The 17,935-nt window shown below is 38.0% G+C and overlaps 1 protein-coding gene across 2 annotated transcripts in view; it reads left to right on the forward strand.

The window, feature by feature from the left end:
- The window catches only part of DDX10 (DEAD-box helicase 10), a 288,484-nt gene extending 273,438 nt beyond the window's left edge, over nucleotides 1-15,046 (forward strand). For both annotated transcript variants that reach the window (XM_081545393.1, XM_081545394.1), the window contains one exon: nucleotides 14,361-15,046. In XM_081545393.1, coding sequence (XP_081401519.1) covers nucleotides 14,361-14,538 — 178 coding nt within the window. In that variant the 3' untranslated portion in view covers nucleotides 14,539-15,046. The remainder of the gene's footprint in view (nucleotides 1-14,360) is intronic.
- Nucleotides 15,047-17,935: the final 2,889 nt, after the last annotated feature.

Raw genomic sequence — 17,935 nt, forward strand, 5'->3', positions numbered from 1 at the left:
AGTTTCTTGGTTCTTGTTATTTGGTTTTGTTTTGTTTTTGCCATTGTAAGTAATTCTTTAATGGATAACTTTGTTGAACATCGGGTTTTCTCTCTCTTAAAATCAATTGAAGGACTAATGAAGAGTAAGATGAAAGTGTAAAACTTAGTTTCACCAGATAGTTAGAACACTGGGGACATGATTGGGTAGATGATGATCGTGAATATTAAAAACTAATCAGTGAAAGTAGTTTAAGGAGAAAAGCTAATGTGCTTTTAGGGAGCAGAAATGTTTTACATACAGATTAGTAGCAAGATAAATCCATAATATAAACTGAACTCATATGAATGCTTAATTTTTTTTTTAATCTGGGAGAAGAGAAATCATTATGTATGTCTTCTAAATTGCTACAGAGCAGAGGTTCTTAACCTGGACTTGATGGATGAACTTTAAGGGAATCTCAAACATGTTTATTGTGAGATGGGGAAGCCAAACTTTTTGCCCATCTCAAATGATGTTTGTGTGTTTTTTAGAAGGAAACGTGTGCATGTGATTGCAATCCCCTGCCTGCTGTTGCCTTCTCATAATCCCCAACCTTTTCTGATTATCGGAATTCTGATCTAAGAGGATATCTTCTGCTCTTGCAGTTATATTTGTAATGAGTGCTGAGCCAATCAATATTTTCTTTGACTAAATTGTTTTTGCAAATCTGTTTCTAGTACCAAGCAGCTAGAAAAAAGACATTAAGGACGTTATAATTTTCAGTTCCGTTTCTCTATGCGGTAGCCTTCACCATCAGAAGGAAGCTGGGCAGATTTTATGGAAGGTACTGAAGTAATTAATCTTCATTAGGACTGTTGCCATGGCCTTGTAAATGAAAATTTATGATAAGAGGAAAAGTCTGGCACTACATATTTGAATACCAGAGTGCAAATACTTAAGGATAGGTATAAAGATTTCTGAGAATTTTTTAATGGTCCAAGGTCATTTATTATTAGCCTAAAATTCTTTAAGAAGAAGTCCAAGCTGCAGTTACTGATATGAATGCAAGAAGGAGAGTTTTATATAAATAAGGGCAAGTGAACATTCAGATGCTGAACTCTGGTAGCTTTCCACACACTATTTGGCAGCATGTTGCAAAAGGACACCCACGGGTTTCTGTGTGAGTGAATACTCCCTGTCCTCAGCTTCCTTGCAGCTAGATCAGTATGCAGTTTCACCTAATTTCTTGCCTGTGCATTCCAAAAAAGAGAAGAAAAGCGTGAGGTTGAAAAGCTGTATCGACACTGTAGTAGAAGGAGCATGCTTTCTTCCAGCAGCCACTTATCCTGGCTTTTGTTAGATTTCTGAATAGGCTCGTATGGCGATGTTGATCCTCCATTTTATGGTGTAACACACACCAGCTTGCACAGCCCTAATTGTGCATGAACAAACACAGCTGCCCACAGCAGTTAGGAGCTCTAACATTCGGCATCACGACCTTTCTGGTGGCACAACCTCTTCCAGTGTCAGGCTTACAGAATCCCAAGTGATTATGGTTACCATTTTGTAACTTAATTATCGTAACTGCTTGCCCCAGTGTCCTTGGAAGTTTAGTGATTACATTGTATATCTATAAAGCCCTCCTATACCAGGGAAGAAGCTGAAAGGTTTCCCCAGCAAATCTTTTCTTCTTTGATGCCTTGGCCACAGTCATATCAGATAGCACTTGGAACGTTCTTGAGGCTTGGAGTAGCAGTTCCAAGTTCATACCCTGTTGGCCCGGGAGTATGGTTTCCAGATTACAGAGAATGTTCTCATCTCTTGTATTGGAGTTTACTTACACATCATTTATTTAAGTATGCTATTTAACAGCCAATAGCCTTTCTATTCATGGCAAGTACTGACGATTACATTCTTGTTGGAATGTCTCATCCCTTTCTACATCTGTAAAACTATTGACTAAAGCTTCCTAAGGGCCAGAGAGAGAATTTTTTAAAATCAAGCCAAATAAGACATGGTAGTTTCCTCTACATGGAGAAATGTTATATCAATGAACCAGACTCCTTCCTTCCACTTTTGAATAACAATACATGGGAATTTAAACTATGTCTCTTTGTCTGTTCCTCGAAGAATGGTCTCAGAAGCATCTGTATTACAGAAATAGTTGCTTGAGCAGGTCTAAGATACAAATTACATGAGTTTCTATGAACCAGGGCTTCCTAGGTAGCTCTAGTGGTAAAGAACCGCCTGCAGGAGACATAAGAGACGTGGATTCAATCCCTGGGTTGGGGAGATCCCCTGGAGGAGGGCATGGCAACCCACTCCAGTATTCTTGCCCCTGGAGAATCCCACGACAAGAGAAGCCAGGCAGGCTGCAGTCCAGCAGATCGCAAAGAGTCGAAAACAACTCAAGCAACTTAGCATGCATGCATGCTATGAACCAAGAAACTGAATGACTTTCCCACATGCACCACTGCGTATAGTTTGGAATATGGATGTACATTCCATATCCAAACATGCAGAGAAGTAGTTTTATGAAATTAAGTCTATGTTAGAACAAAGGCAGGCTATTTTGCCCTATGGAAAAATTGTGACTTTTGGAGTCACGTAGACCAACCTAAGTTTGAGTGTTCGTTTCTTTTACAAGTTGTAGGCCATACCAAGTTAGTTTACTTAATCTCTCAGACCTTCAGTTTTCTTCATCAATTGAATGATGATAATCTTACCTTGCAAGGTTACCAGGAAGATCTAATTAGAGTAAGAAGAAAGCAGAGTATGATATATAATAGTCATTAATATGATCATTTTAACTACTAAAAAAAAAACTATGGCAGTAGTTTTTAAATAAGTGTATACACTTATAAGAATAGGATATCTTCTAAAATATCAACTTTCTGTTTTCCTCCTCATCAAAATCATTCATTAAGAAAAAAAATCATTCATTACACCCCATAAACAACGTGGCAGACCCTATATTCACAACACTACAGAACTATCCTAGAGACTAGTGCTGCATGATATAATGAAAATGATGTCATTAAAGTATCCTATTCAGTGTATGGATGAAGGATCTGTATTACCAGATTGGAATGTGGGAAATGTCTATTCTTCTTCCTCAGCATTTTCATTATTCAGGAATTAAACATACTGAAAGTTTACTAAGCACTTGGCATAGAGCAAGAGAAATATTAGACCCCAGCCCTCATAAAGCCTATATTCCAGTGAGGGAATGTAAAGAGAAGAGATGGTGATAAGGGCCATGAAAGTGATAAATGTAAGGTAATGAGAGAGGAATTGGGAGAGTTTGATTTATATAAAGTGGTTAGGAATAACCTCTCTGAAGTGAGACATGAAGAATTATTGAAAGCCTTCTCTTTAGGAAAGAGGAAATCATTCATCCTAACATTCTAACCATGAATTGCTTGTACAGTTATTAAAATTTAAATATTTATCTTAAAAGCATCTCTATAATTATATTGCTGCCAGAGATTCCTCAACTGTTTTTCATTCCATCATCCTTCAACCATGTGTCTATCCTGACTGTGAGTCTAATTGGTTTCATAGAAGGTAATGAGGATAAGAAGCAACTGCTGTTCTAGTCCACAGAGTGGCAGCTTATTAGAATGATGTATCCCAGCATGAAGGTTATGAAGACAGGAGGGTGATGTTAAGATGGACTGAGCACACCAATTGAAGACTTGGAAAGGTTTAGGTGATGTACTGATAACCTAAGATTTAGATTATTAGTTAAAGCAGCATGTCATTCACTGAGGATAAGGAGAAAACTTTAATGTATTTTTATGTTTAACTATTTAGGTTATAATGTGATGATGGTGTATCAGCTCTTTCGAACTATGCAAATCTTTTTCTTATTAACTATGTACATATCGTTTCTGTAGCAATTTTAGTTTTTACAGTAGAAATTGAATGAAAAGTGGAGTTCTTATATATCCCTTGCCCCTGTCCCCCACAGCCTTTCCTGTTGTCAACAGAACTGAACAGTTACATGTTACTTAGCCATAAAAATGAATGAGTTACTGCCATTTGCAACAATGTCTGTAGACCTTGACATTGTCTAGAGAGTATTATGCTTAGTGAAATAAGTCAGAGAAAGAAAGATACTGTGTATGTCATCATTTATATATTGAATCTAAAAAAGAAAATGAATGTATATAGCAAAACAGACTCACAGATAAAGAAAACAAACTAGTGGTTACCACTAGTAATTACCAATGGGAAGAGAGGAGGGTCAAGATAGGAGTATGGGATTAAGACATACTAACTACCAGGTATAATATAAATAACAAACAAGGATATATAGCACAAGGAAATATGGCCATTATTTTATAGTAAGTTTAAATGGAGTACAGGCTGTAAAAATACTGAATTACTGTGTTGTACACCTGAAACTAACATAATATTGTAAGTCAACTATTCTTCAATTTAAAAAAGAGAGAGAGAAGATAGTTGGAGAAACTATATTTACAACACATTTACCATGCATATATCACTTATTTATCACTTATCTTCCATGAGATAGATAGATCTTAATAGATATATTAATAGATATTAATCACACTTTACAAATTAGCAAATTAACACTTCATGAAGTTAAGCAGTTTTCCCAAGTTTTGGGCATTTGTTGCATTTTAGTGAAGTCTAACTCCAAAGCCACTTTTTCCATACCAGAATTTTTATAAAACTGTTAAGTGACTTATTTAAAAAAGCAGTCATTTCAACATTAAACATGCTAGAAGAAAAAGATATTCGAGGAAAAAGATATTTTTTACATTATGAGATATATACATTCCAGAGGAGTTACATGTCTTTTTTAAAGAAAATAAAAATTACTATTTTTTCATTGAATCAAAATGGCAAGTTACACTCCTTCTCTAATGTTGAAGTAATGTTTCATTCTTTACGGAAAATCCCATGGATGGAGGAGCCTGGTAGGCTACAGTCCATGGGGTCGAGAAGAGTCGGACACGACTGAGTGACTTCACTTTCACTTTTTTCTAGTATTATTTTCCTTAGGCAGTTAACATTTTACTTTTCACTGTAGCTTTGATCTTTTGGATTTCTTTGGGATTAATGATATGCTCTTTGAAAAAAAATACAGTCCAGATTTTAATGTCCACTTATATACTGGCTCGCAAAGAAAGTAAGAATGCGATTTTTAGAGATCATTCTGTCTAACTTTATGTATTAGAGTGGGCTGGATATTTAGCAGTATAGAAGCTTAGCTTTGTGAGTTTATTCATCATTTGTTTAAGAAGTACTTATTGAGCCTCTGGATACTAGGGAATGTGACTGCAAAGAATAAGACAGTTCCTTGTCTTCAAGGAGCTTGAAATCTAATGGGTCAAGCAGCCTAAGTACAGTATTTCATAGGATGTAGTTGAGTGTGTAGTGCTAGGGGGTCACCTAAGGAGGGCACTTAACCTGGACTAGGATGATCTGGGAGGCTTCCCAGAGTTGAGTCAGGAGGAGGAGGGGAACGAATGACAAATATGAACAAAGCCTAAATTAAGATAGTTACAGAGGTGCTAGGAAGACTTAGATGGATTTGAGAGAGATTAGTGAAGAAATGATCAATTAAATTAAGGACGTAAAGAAGTGGTTAAACAATGACTTCTAGGCTTTTAGTAGGGGTATTACTGTTTGCTCAGAAGGAAAATATAGGAAAAAGAATATATTGATGGGGGGGAAATGGGTAGTAGTTGGGGACGTGTTGAGTTTGCAGTACCTTTGAAAATACAGCTAGAGATATCCAAGATCCAGTTGAACATTGCTGATCTGGTGGTTAGGAATGAATTCTAGGCCAAATATGCATATTTTATAAGTCAAAAGCACTGTGGAAGATAGTGAGTTATGGAATTTAGCCATAACATGACCATATGATTTTGAAAACATGATTTATATGATTTTTGAAAAGCATATGCAAAGTTGAAATTTAGAACACTGGGAACCTGTGCTGTTAAAAACAGGAGGTTAGTCAGCAGGCTAACCTGTGAACCCACAGACCAGACTGAGTGCTGTGAGGGTTCTCCCATGCGTAAATCTTTCCCCTGTGACTGCTGGAACTTGAATTAGAAGCAGAGTCTGTTGAAACCTTGCCTACCTTCTTCATTGCAGTAATGATACTTTTCAGGACTTGAAGAACCTTCAAAAAGGTCATGATTTCTGTCTTTCAGATGAGTGGACATTTATTGAATGACTTCTTTTTATTAATTGGAGGAAAATTGCTTTACAATATTGTGGTGGTTTCTGCCCTACAACTTGAATCAGTCATAATTACACATACATCCCCTCTCTTGAGCATCCCTCCTCTCCCTGAGTGACTTCTTTATTCAGATCATCTTCACAGGTAGAGAAGACAAACAGCCCCAGACTACAAAAACCTAAAAATTTAGTAGACACAGGAAGAGATCTGTACAAAATTTACTGTAATACCATTCAGAATGAATGCAATGAAAGAGGCACAAACAGTATGTAAAATGGAATTATGTGAAGGGAATCTTTGAGGAAAAGGTAGCATTTGAACTGGGCTTTGATAGGGAGGATTCAAATAGTTGTAAAACAGAAAAGGGAATTCCAAATGGAGATAAAAGAAATTGAGAACCTAGAACATATTCAGGGAATAAAACGTAGCCCAGAGGAAGAGTATATTAAAGAGGGGGTAATGCAGAATAGGGTACAGAGGCAGGCAATACAAGAAGGCAGTCCCTGAAATGTTTATGAAGAATTACAAGAACCAAGGTGTACTTGACAAAGAGTCCTCCTTTAAACATGTGTTGGGTTGGCAGGAATGGGAGCACTGTTACATGGGAGACATAAAAGTTTAAAGTATGATAATTAAACAAGAACCTAGATTTAAGGTTTTTAACCTTTTTGTTTTTTCTTAGGGGATAGTGGACATGGAAATCATTATTACATGGCTTTTTTTTAAAGCTTAATATGTAAATCTGAAAAGTATAATCAGTAGAGCACAGTTCTCAAGTCTAGAACCATGACTTCCAATGTTTTCATCATCACAGAGAACTTTTGCTTTCAACTCCTGTGGTCCCTCTGTTTTGAAAGATTTTTGTCTTTCAAGAGAGTTAACAAAAAGTTAATGTTTCACATTTGTTTTATTAACAAAGGCATAATTTCCAGTCCACCCAAGCTTGTAAATATTCACAAAGCTCAGTTATTATTATTTCAGACAAAAGCAAAAAAAATACAGAACTTAGTGTAGGGCATACAGTTGCAGGTATTTTGAAATGCCGAAGTAACCCATAACCCATCTATCATGACAAAAGAAATCTTACCTTTCCCCATACTTCTGTGGATCCAGGTTGAAGCTTTTGTAGCACACTTATTTATGCTTTAAACTATATAGAATTACAAAGAATAATTGTAATTATTCTGTGCTCAGAAATACATTTCCTTTCAAATCTGATTTTTTTTAATTGCAAAGAGTAATACAGGCTTGTTACAGAAAAATTGAGATACATATACCAGCAAAAAAGAATATTTTAAAAAATTTTCCAAATCTTATTCATTCAAACGTAAATGCAGCCTTTTTAAACAAAGATAGGCGCTTATTCTGTATTGGTTTTGTAGCTGTTTTCAGTATCAATAAATTCCTGCAACATTTTAAAAATAGCTGCATAGTATTTCATTTCTAATTTTATAATTTACTTAACAAATTAATACCTTATGATTGGACCTTTGGGTTTCTGACTTTCTGAAATTACAAGTAGCTTTGCTTAAATATCCTGTAACTAAATCTTTATACACAGCTCTAATTATTTCCTTGGGATAAATTCTTAGAAGAGAAATTGCTGGATGTGCATTCTTAAAAGGTGTTAGCATTTGCCGTCCAGAAAGGTTGTACTAATTTACATTCCCACCTAGCGGTTTGCATTCTAATTGGGAATTAAGATGCATACTTGAAAAAAAAAAATCCCGTCGATGTCAGGAAATAGTAATGCTAGGTGCAAAAAATGACTAGTGAACAATTAGAGTTATAGGAATTCAGAGGAAAGAGATCACTTTTAATAGGGAGCTTAGGTACCTTTATGGATGATGAGGAACTGAAGATGGATCTTGAAACAAAGGAGAACCAAGAAGGAGGGTGGTGCTAAGCGGGCACAGAGAGGGCTCACGAGAAGTGTCTCTGATCTTTTGGGCAAGGGCCATGGGTGAGAAGTGCCAGGAGGAGGGCTGACCCTACCATGGTAGCTCATGTGTTTCTCCCTCTTCTGTGGCTCATAAGCGTAATTCAGACTCCACACTTATTCTGGGCACCTGAAACCAGGAAATCAAACCTGTTGGAAAATCAGTTCAATTTCTGGGAGAATTTTGAGGTTTGGGTTCAGAGAATTTAGAAGGTAGGAAAGTTGTATTCCATTTAAAATTCATTTGTTAATATGTTTATTAAGATGTTAAAATAGAATTCACATTCCAATGTTAAATCTTTTTTTCTTAATTATTAGCAATGAATAAATTGGCTCAAATGCTCTCTTTGGGTATCATGACAGGCTTTTGTGTAAACATCTTCACTAAACAGTCATTGAAGTAAAACTCTGTTGTTGTTGGTTCAGATTACATATTACAGCATGATATTTGTGTGTGTGTGTGTGTGTGTCTTGGTTGTTGTTGTTTGGTAGGTTCTTTAAATCATATACCTGACTTACATACCAGTAAATCACATTGCTCATTAAATCTTTTAATTAGAGTATTAAAAGATCAGTAGCTCTGATTCTTTTGCTTTTGTAGTTTTACAGAAAGAGTGGGGCTTTTAATGCTCTGAGCCATCCTTTTGCTTTTTAAGGCATATTTTATCAACCTAATATGTTGTACTCTTAATGTTGAACAGTAATATGGTCCTTCTTAACACTTAACATCATACATTTGAAGAATATGGAGAGAATTTGGCACTCTAAATCCCACAGAAATACTAACATAAAAATGAAATGCAGAGTTCAGCCTCAGATTCTCAGCCCTGTTTTGTAGCCACTACCCAGTTTTCCTTTCATACTGTGAGCCTCCTTACATCCTTTGGTTCCCTGTACTTGATAGCGGGTTCCCACTAGCTATCTGTTTTACAAATGGTAGTGTTTATATGTCAGTCCTAATCTCGCAGTTTGTCCCACCTTCCCGGTCCTCCACTGTGTCCACACGTCTGTTCCCTAGATCTGTGTCTGTAGTCTTGCCGCGGAACTGGGTGTATCTGTACCATTTTTCTAGATACCACATACATGCGTTAATATATGATACTTGTTTTTCACTTTCTGACTGACTTCACTCTGTATGACATACTCTAGGTCCATCCACTCTACAAATGACCCAGTTTCTTTCCTTTTTATGACTGATTAATGTTCTGTTGTACATATGTACCACATCTTCATTCATCTGTTGTTGGACATTTAGGTGTTTCCATGTCCTGGCTATTGAAAATAATGCTGCAGTGAGCACTGGGGTACATATCGTTTCGAATTATAGTTTTCTCAGGGTCTATGCCCAGTAGTGGCATTGCTGGGTCATATGGTAGTTCTACTTTTAGTTTTTTAAGGAAACTCCATACTGTTCTCCACAGTGGCTGCATCAGTTTACATTGCCACCAGTAGTGCAGGACGGGATCTCCACCCGGTCTCCAGCATTTATTGTTTGTAAATTTGTTTTGATGATGACCATTCTGACTGGTGTAAGGTGATAGCTCCTTGTAATTTTGATTTGCCTTTCTCTTATAATTAGTGATGTTGAACATTGTTTCATGTGCCTCTTGGCCATCTGCATGTCTTTTTTGAGAGATGTCTGTTTAAATCTTGCATCCATTTTTTTATTTTTTATTTTTTTAATTGAGCTCCATGAGCTGTTTGTATATTTTGGAGATTGATTCTTTGTCCAGTGCTTCATTTGCAAATATTTTCTTCCATTCTGAGAGTTGTCTTTTCATCTTGTTTATGGTTTCCTTTGCTGTACAAAAGCTTCTAATTTTAATTAGTTCCCATTTGTTTATCTTTGTCTTTATTATCATTACTCTAGGAGATGGGTCAAAAACCATCTTGCTGTAGTTTATATCAAAGAGTGTTTTTCCTGTTTTCCTCTAAGAATTTTATAGTGTCTGACCTTACATTCAGGTCTTTAATCCATTTTGAGTTTATTTTTGTGTATGGTGTTAGATAGTGTTCTAATTTCATTCTTTTACATGTGGCTGTCCTGTTTCCCCAGCACCAGCCTGAAGAGGCTGTCTTTTCTCCACTGCGTATTCTTGTCTCCTTTGTCATAGATTGTTAGGTGCCCATTAGTGCGTAGGTTTCTCTCTGGGCTTTCTATCCTGTATCATTGATCTCCATTTCTGTGTTTGCACTAGTACCCTGCTGTCTTGGTTACTGTAGCCATGTAGTATAGTGTAAAGTCATCAGCCTGATTCTCCCAACTTCATTTTTCCTTCTTAAGATTGTTTCAGCCATTCAGGATCTTTAAGACTTTTTGTTGTAATTCTATGAAGAATGCCATATTCCTCCATCTGTGTCATCTTTGATTTCTTTCATCAGCATCTTTTAATTTTCTGAATACATGTCCTTTGCTTCCTTAGGTAGGTTTATTCGTCAGTATTTTATTCTTTCTGATGCAATGATAATGGGATAATTTCCTTGATTTCATTGTTAGCATATAAGAATGCAAGAGATTACTATGTATTAATTTTGTATCCTTCAGCTTCACAAAATTCATTGAACTGTAGTGGTTTTCTGGTAATATCTTTAGGATTTTCTATGTATGGTGTCATGTCATCTGCAAACGGTGACAGTTTTACTTCTTTTCCAATTTGGATTTCTTTTATTTCTCTTTCTTCTCTGATTGCTGTGGCTAGAACTTCTAAATATATGTTGAAAAATAGTGCCAAGAGTGGACATTCTTGTCTTGTTCCTGATCTTAGAGGAAATGCTTTCCATTTTTAAGCTTTGAGAATGATATTTACTGTGGGTTTGTCATATATAGCCTTAATCATGTTGAGGTAGGTTCCCTCTACGCCCACTTTCTGGAGCATTGGTTTTTTGTTGTTTTTTTTTTTCTTTTTTCTTTTTTCATCAATGAGTGTTGAATTTTGTCAAAAGCTTTTCTGCATATATTGAAATGATGATACGGTTTTTACCCCATGGGGCTCATGATTTAGTACTCTGGATAGGGTGAGAGGGAGATGGGAAAGAAGTTTCATACAGTTGGGGAAGTCAAGCACTCACTCACATGCTCTCTCTTTCCTTCATGGGAAAAATCACAGGCCAAGACCTCTCTTGGCCCTGAACTATGCCACCTTGGGGGGGAGGATTGATGTGAATAAAATCAAACTGTTTCATTTACCCTCTCCAATGTGTCCAAACTCTTATTTTTTTGCTCCATTGGTATGCTGAAACTTCTCCACAGGAGACCCGGACTTTAAATAAAGTCTCACTTGTCTGTGGGTGATTGTCTCAGGCATTGTTATTCCACTGCCAAGAAGGCCTAGAACTGTGGTTTGTGGTCCGCTACAGGGTTCACAGCTGGGATTGAGGTCTTTATGCCTCTTAGCCACACATGGTTGGGTGAGACTCCTCTAGGGTCTTTTGGTGTATAGTGCTAGGTCCTGCAGCATCAGCAAAGGCACTTTTGTCCATGGATGGATGCCAGACTGTTGTTGGGTGGGGACGTGAGTGAGGATATCGCATTTAGCCATGTTGCTGACATCACGCTCTAGTACTGCACCGTTTGGAAGAGTCCTTTTCTGAAGATACCAAATTATGACCATGTTTTGACTAAATATTTCCAGATTTATTACATTAGTCTCTTTTGGGGAACTGTTTTCTAGATTCATAACATTGTCCCCCTTTGGGGTAAGTTGTTGTTGTTCAGTCACCCAGTTGCATTTGACTCTTTGTGACCCCATAGATGCAGCACACCAGGCCTCCCTGTCCCTCACCACCTCCCAAAGTTTGCCCAAGTTCATGTACCTCCATCAGTGATGCCATCCAGCCATCTCATCCTCTGATGCCCTCTTCTCCTTCTGCCCTTAATCTTTCCCAGTATCAGGGAATTTTCCAGTGAGTCAGCTGTTCACATCAGATGACCAAAATATTGTAGCTTCAGCTTGAGCATCAGTCCTTCCAACAAGTATTCAGGGTTGATTTCCCTTAAGATTGACGGGTTTGATCTCCTTGCTATCCAAGGGACTCTTGGGAGTCTTCTCCAGCACCACAGTTTTGAAGGCATCAATTCTTTGGTGCTCTGCCTTCTTTATGGTCCAGCTGTCACAACTGTATGTGACCACTGGGAAGACCGTGGCTTGACTATACAGACCTTTGTCAGCAGAGTAATATCTCTGGTTTTCAATACCTTATCTAGGTGTCATAGCTTTCCTGCCAAGAAGCAACTGTCTTCTGATTTCATGACTGCAGTCACCATTCTCAGTGATTTTAGAACCCAAGAAGAGGAAATCTGTCCCTACTTCCACCTTTTCCCCTCTATTTGCCATGAAGTAATGGGGCCAGATGCCATCTTAGTTTTTTTCATATTTAGTTTTAAGCCTTTCACCCTCATCAAGAGACTGTTTAGTTCCTCTTCATTATATGGCCATTATATGGTACCATCCGCATGGGTAGCTTACCTATATAATATCTAAATTATTATTTAATAATTAATTTTTCATACCAATTGCCACTTACTTGCTATGGAAAGTAGTATAAAATATCTTTTTAAAATTTTAACTGGTCCACAAAGCAGCAAAGTGGCTAATTAAGAAAATATTTTCCGTCTACATGAATTTTCCATCTTTTCAAAAAATGTTCTGAACCAGCTATTTCCTGTACAGAATATAATGTGAGGAGCACATTAACAAAGGATGCATAAGTAAAAACCCACTCATTAGGCTGCTCTGAGATGGACTTGAGGTACAGGCAGGGCAGAAATCAGTATTAACTTGTTCCAAATAAATCATGGTACTCTAGTCCAGTGGCATTGGCACCAAACTGGCCATACTCAAGAAGATCAGGACTCAGTACTTTTTCTTAAAGTCCTCTTTTCACTGAGAACAGCTTTCTTTTCTTTACTGACTGAACTCTCATTATAAGGAACTCTTGCATGTTCATCTCTGTAGGTACCCACTCTTTTAAAATATCGTTATTTGTGGCTTTAAATAACCTCATAGTGTTGTCTAGTGTATCTTTCCTCCAGTGGTGAGAGAGAATGGTTACTGAGTCAGAGTATTGGGCATTTGTGGGAGGTGCATGGGAAAAATGTTTTCAGATTTCCTTCAAGCTGGTCAGAACTGGATATGTTGATTAGGCACATTTACTTGATATCTCAGCTCTTCTTAAGGTATCATAGAGGTGTTTGGAACTGGAGCAGTTTATTGTCTTTTGGAATGCATCTTATGCTTGGAACAAATTTTACTTTCCATCTTCTGGCTTTGGGCTGAATTTAGAGTCATTCAGATGTGGTTTTGAAGATCCTGTGCATAGCACGGGTTCAGTCATTTAACCTCTCTTAACCTCATTGTAGAATGAGGCCAGTGCTCCCCACACCAAGGATTTTCATGAAGGTAAACGTTGTAGTCTGTGTAAAGCATGTACCATAATGCCAGACCATTGGTAAGCCCTTAATAAACAGCTGCTACTGGCATAGCTACCAGGTGGATTTTTAAATTTTGTTTTAAACTTGTGTCCAGTAATTTGGTCATCTTTGAACATGATGGATGATGGTATGTCAAAACGCCTTGAGGATATTTTACTTTTTCTTCAGTTTTTCATGTGTCAAGTGATTTTCTCTACCTTTAGAAATCAGTTTTATTTTTATGGTCTGTGTGTCAAGTGTGTGCAGAATACTACAGTAATGTTTATGTTTTCTTACGACCATTTGTGAATCTTAGGTACAGATTTAAGTGGGGCAGAATTACTTAGTGTCTTAAGTAATCTTTAACTTAACATTTCATATTCTATTTTATTCATGATCCATATATCACAAATTGATGCAACAGATATTACCTAAAGGATAAACTAACTTTGGATAGAGATGGTTTGATATGGCAGGACAAGCACAGATTGGAGCCAGAATGTGGGCCAGTTGGTGTCCTCAAATTGTGGATGCTGTATCCAGAGCTCCTAGAATTATTGTGAGGGTTAGATGAGACCGTGTGTACAATGTACTCTGCCCAGTGCCTGGTATGTGATAGGCCCTTTGCCCACATCTGTTAATGAATGGGAAGGTAGTTATTTATGACACAGATAACCTGATGTTATTATAGCTTCTTTCCTTCTTGAATAATAATACAACTTTGTCAAGTATCTGTTATTGGTAATCTTGTCCTATTTTAAATGTTTAATTTCATAATAATGAATTTATATATTTATAAAGTAAATCATCGGATTTGTTTCCACCAGTGATACCAAGAAGAAGCGGACAGTGAGGAAGAGGAACAGCAGTGAAGCAGAAGACGTGGGACCAGCGAGTCGTGACAGAAAGAAAACCAAGTGGGAAACCTTAGAACCTTTGGATACGGGCCTGTCTTTAGCTGAGGACGAAGAGCTGGTGTTACATCTGCTCAAAAGTCAAAGCTAAATCGTTCCTGCTCTTGTCTTCTCCTTTAAACCTCTGGTCATGATTATGCGGACAAGAAGTTGAAAAAACAGTAGGTTTTGGGGCACTTAAGTAACACGAGTCCCATGTCCAGAGGACCCATTCTTTAGACGGGAGTGATCCCATCTCTAAGCCCCTTTCACGGGCCGTGCTTGAAGCATCCCAGAGGAAGCTCACAGTGACAGTGGATTATAAAATTTCGTGATCCTGTTTTCCAGCATGTGCTCTGTTAGATTCTATCCATGGGTTCCTACATCTATCTTTGGAAATGCTTCCTGTGTTTTACTGGCAAGTTCTGAAGACCTTGTTTCATTGTTAGAAGTTCCTGTCTTGCTTACCATACAGAAGTTTCTCTGTGATATTAAACAAAATTGCTCACAATTTTGATATATTTAATATCTCTAAAGAGTATGACAGACCAACCCTGAGAAAAAATGAATATTTTTGAATTGCCATGATCAATAATAAACATATTTCCTATAAAATAAAATATTAATGTTTTCATTGTATCTAGAAATATGAGAGATTCTCAGGGGGAGGCTTTTAAGATTAGAATACTTGGCCAATTCCTGAAACAGTGAATTTTTCATATTCTTAAATTAGCCTTCCTAAAGATATATTTTAACTTACACTTGCAGACTGGGTAGCCGTTTATAAATAGAAGTCCTGAATCTGAAGACTTTGTTACCTAAAACCAGATCTGTTAGTGAGCACCTAGTATGCTATAGGTCCTCTACAAGTGCCTTGTTGAGGATGCTCCACAGATCCCAGCCCAGAGCCAGCTCCTGATTATGAGTAGAACAAGACAGATTCTTTTTTGGTTACAGAGAACTCTTCACAGGGAAAGAAATCTGTGCCTTGGCACAGCACCACTGATTTGATCATAGATTTGTCACCTTCTCCGTGTCTTCTCGCTTCCTACTTTCCACTCCATACACAAAAATAATTTTTGGTTACTGGTATAAATGATTCCTGAATTCAAAGAAGGGAGTATCCACAAACACTTCCATCTCAGCCTAAGTCCGTATTTGTCTCTGAAAGGTTTCTCCTGCTTTCGTACTTGACATCCTCATGAGTGATCTAACATCCTTCAGGCATCGAAATGAGAAACTTGATGACTCCTCAGCTTCTCCCTTTCCCCACTCTTCACTTTGCTGGTTCATGGTTAATTCTTCTTCATAATGACTCTCGTATCGCCACTGTTTCTTCTCCATCTTTACAGCTTCTACTTTCAGGCAGAGTTCATATTCTCATCATGACCTGTTCAAATTTCTGCAGTGATCTCCTAACCAGTCCTTGTGCTTCCTGCCTTGCATTTCTCTAGGCCATCCTTCCACATTGTCAGCATTCTCTTCTGATCTGAGCATGTTTCTTATGCCTGTTGCAGTGCTTATTATTTAATGTTGCAGACACTTGCTTATAGGCCTGTTCGCTCCGTTTTGTGACACGTTTCTTGAGAGCAGGACTATTTTCTCTCTTCTCTGTATGCACAGAGCCAAGCACAGCACCTGCCTTATAATGGGTTCAGTAAACTGAAGTCACTCAGTCATTTCTGACTCTTTGCAACCCCATGGACTGTAGCCTACCAGGCTCCTCTATCCATGGGATTTCCCAGGCAAGAGTACTGGAGTGGGTTGCCATTTCCTTTTCCAGGGGATCTTCCCGACGCAGCGATTGAACCCGGGTCTCCCACATTACTTTACCGTCTGAGCCACCAGGGAAGCTGGGCTCACTGAATTAATGAATGGGAAGTAAAAAATCAAGATAGTGTTTAAAAGTGCATTGCTTTGTTACCTCTGGTGGGAAGGACATAGAATGGTGGAAATGATAACTGGATGAAATGGCTGTAATGGGCAAAAATGACAATAATGAAGAAAACAAATGGGAAAGGAATTTGGGGTATAACAACCTGGAAAGATTTTGAAATTAAAGTTTCTGGTGCAGGATCTCTTGAATATTTTCAGAAGACAGAAAGACACAGGAGTGTATAAACTAAGGATTTACCATTGAATTCACTCTATGCAGTTTTAGATTTTGTTTTTCCTAATCCAAATAAGCAAATTTTATGTACACACATTAAATAAATATATTGCTGGGCCTTTGGCTCGTAAACTAGTTTGAGTTATATTCTGTCCCTAGACCTGATTAGATTCTGACTAATTTATACACTGAGGGAATTTTTAGTTAGCTGAATTTTGAAAACTGCTTAAAACATCAGAATAGCACTGATTGAAAACTCAGGTAACAAATATATATTTCGGTGGACTAAATTGTTACTGTTTTAGCTGTGGTGGAGTTGGGGGCGCATTATTTAAATCTAACTGGCCAAGCCATTTCCTAGACACAAAGATTGGTTCAGACGTGGGTATAATACTCAGGTAAAGACATAAAAAGACTCCTTCCTTGAGAATAAAGTGTAGAATATGAAAAAAAAATTCCTTCCCCACTGGGAAATTCCTAAAAAGGGAGGACATGGATCTGGAACCTTTGGCAGCCATTTTTTTCTGGTCAAATGGAGGCTGCCTCTGAGAGGCTGGGGGAAATGACCAACACCCTGAGGGAAGCAAAGTGGAGAGATGGAAAGAGAGCCCTGGTGACATTGAACCCTGTGGCTTCAGCTGCTTCTACTCCTTGTACTTCCTAGTTGTAAGTAAGTTGATCAGTAAGTTTCTTTTTTGCATAAACTACTTTGAATTGCATTTTGTTCCTGGAACTGAATGGACCCTGTTTTAATATGTATGTTCTGTGTGTGTGGGCTAGCTGCGGGGGGGTTAGTTTGCTGATTTGAAAATGAATTTGAACATCAGAATAGTGTCAGTAGAAAGCTTGGGCATTGTTGTTCAACAGACAGCCGCTCCAGCCCCTTCCTCCCTTGGAAAAGCATGATTTTTCCAGTCTGTTTATGTTGGGCTTTCCGTGTGACTGACTTCAGCCCGTGGAGTGCAGTGAAAGTGACCGTGTACCCATTATAAGCAGAGGCTGTAAGGTGCGCTGATGCCTCCATCAGCCCTCTTGCTCTCTTTTCTGCCTTGATACGTGCGTGGACCAGAGAGGATACTGCTTCGGGCTGGGCACAAGGTGAGAACATGCATGAAAGAGACCTACAGTCCCCTTTAAGTCCTGCGGAGCAAGAGAGCCACTGAGACCTGGTGTTCTTCACAGGATAAGGTGAGAAAAGCGCTGGACCAATGAGCAAGAAGCATTCATTCGTTCATTCCATAGATGTTAGTCCAGCAACTACCATATACCAAGCCTTGCACCCATGAGAAATAGAGCAGTGCCCTCCCCTGCTGTCATGTAGTGGGGGAAGGAGAGAAGAAAATTCATAATTTCAGTGCATTATGAAAAGAGCAGGCAGGAAAAGGAAGATTGCTATTTG

Source organism: Giraffa tippelskirchi, chromosome 11, assembly GCF_054371585.1.
Source record: "Giraffa tippelskirchi isolate mGirTip1 chromosome 11, T2T-mGirTip1v1.2.pri, whole genome shotgun sequence".
Lineage (NCBI taxonomy): Eukaryota > Metazoa > Chordata > Mammalia > Artiodactyla > Giraffidae > Giraffa > Giraffa tippelskirchi.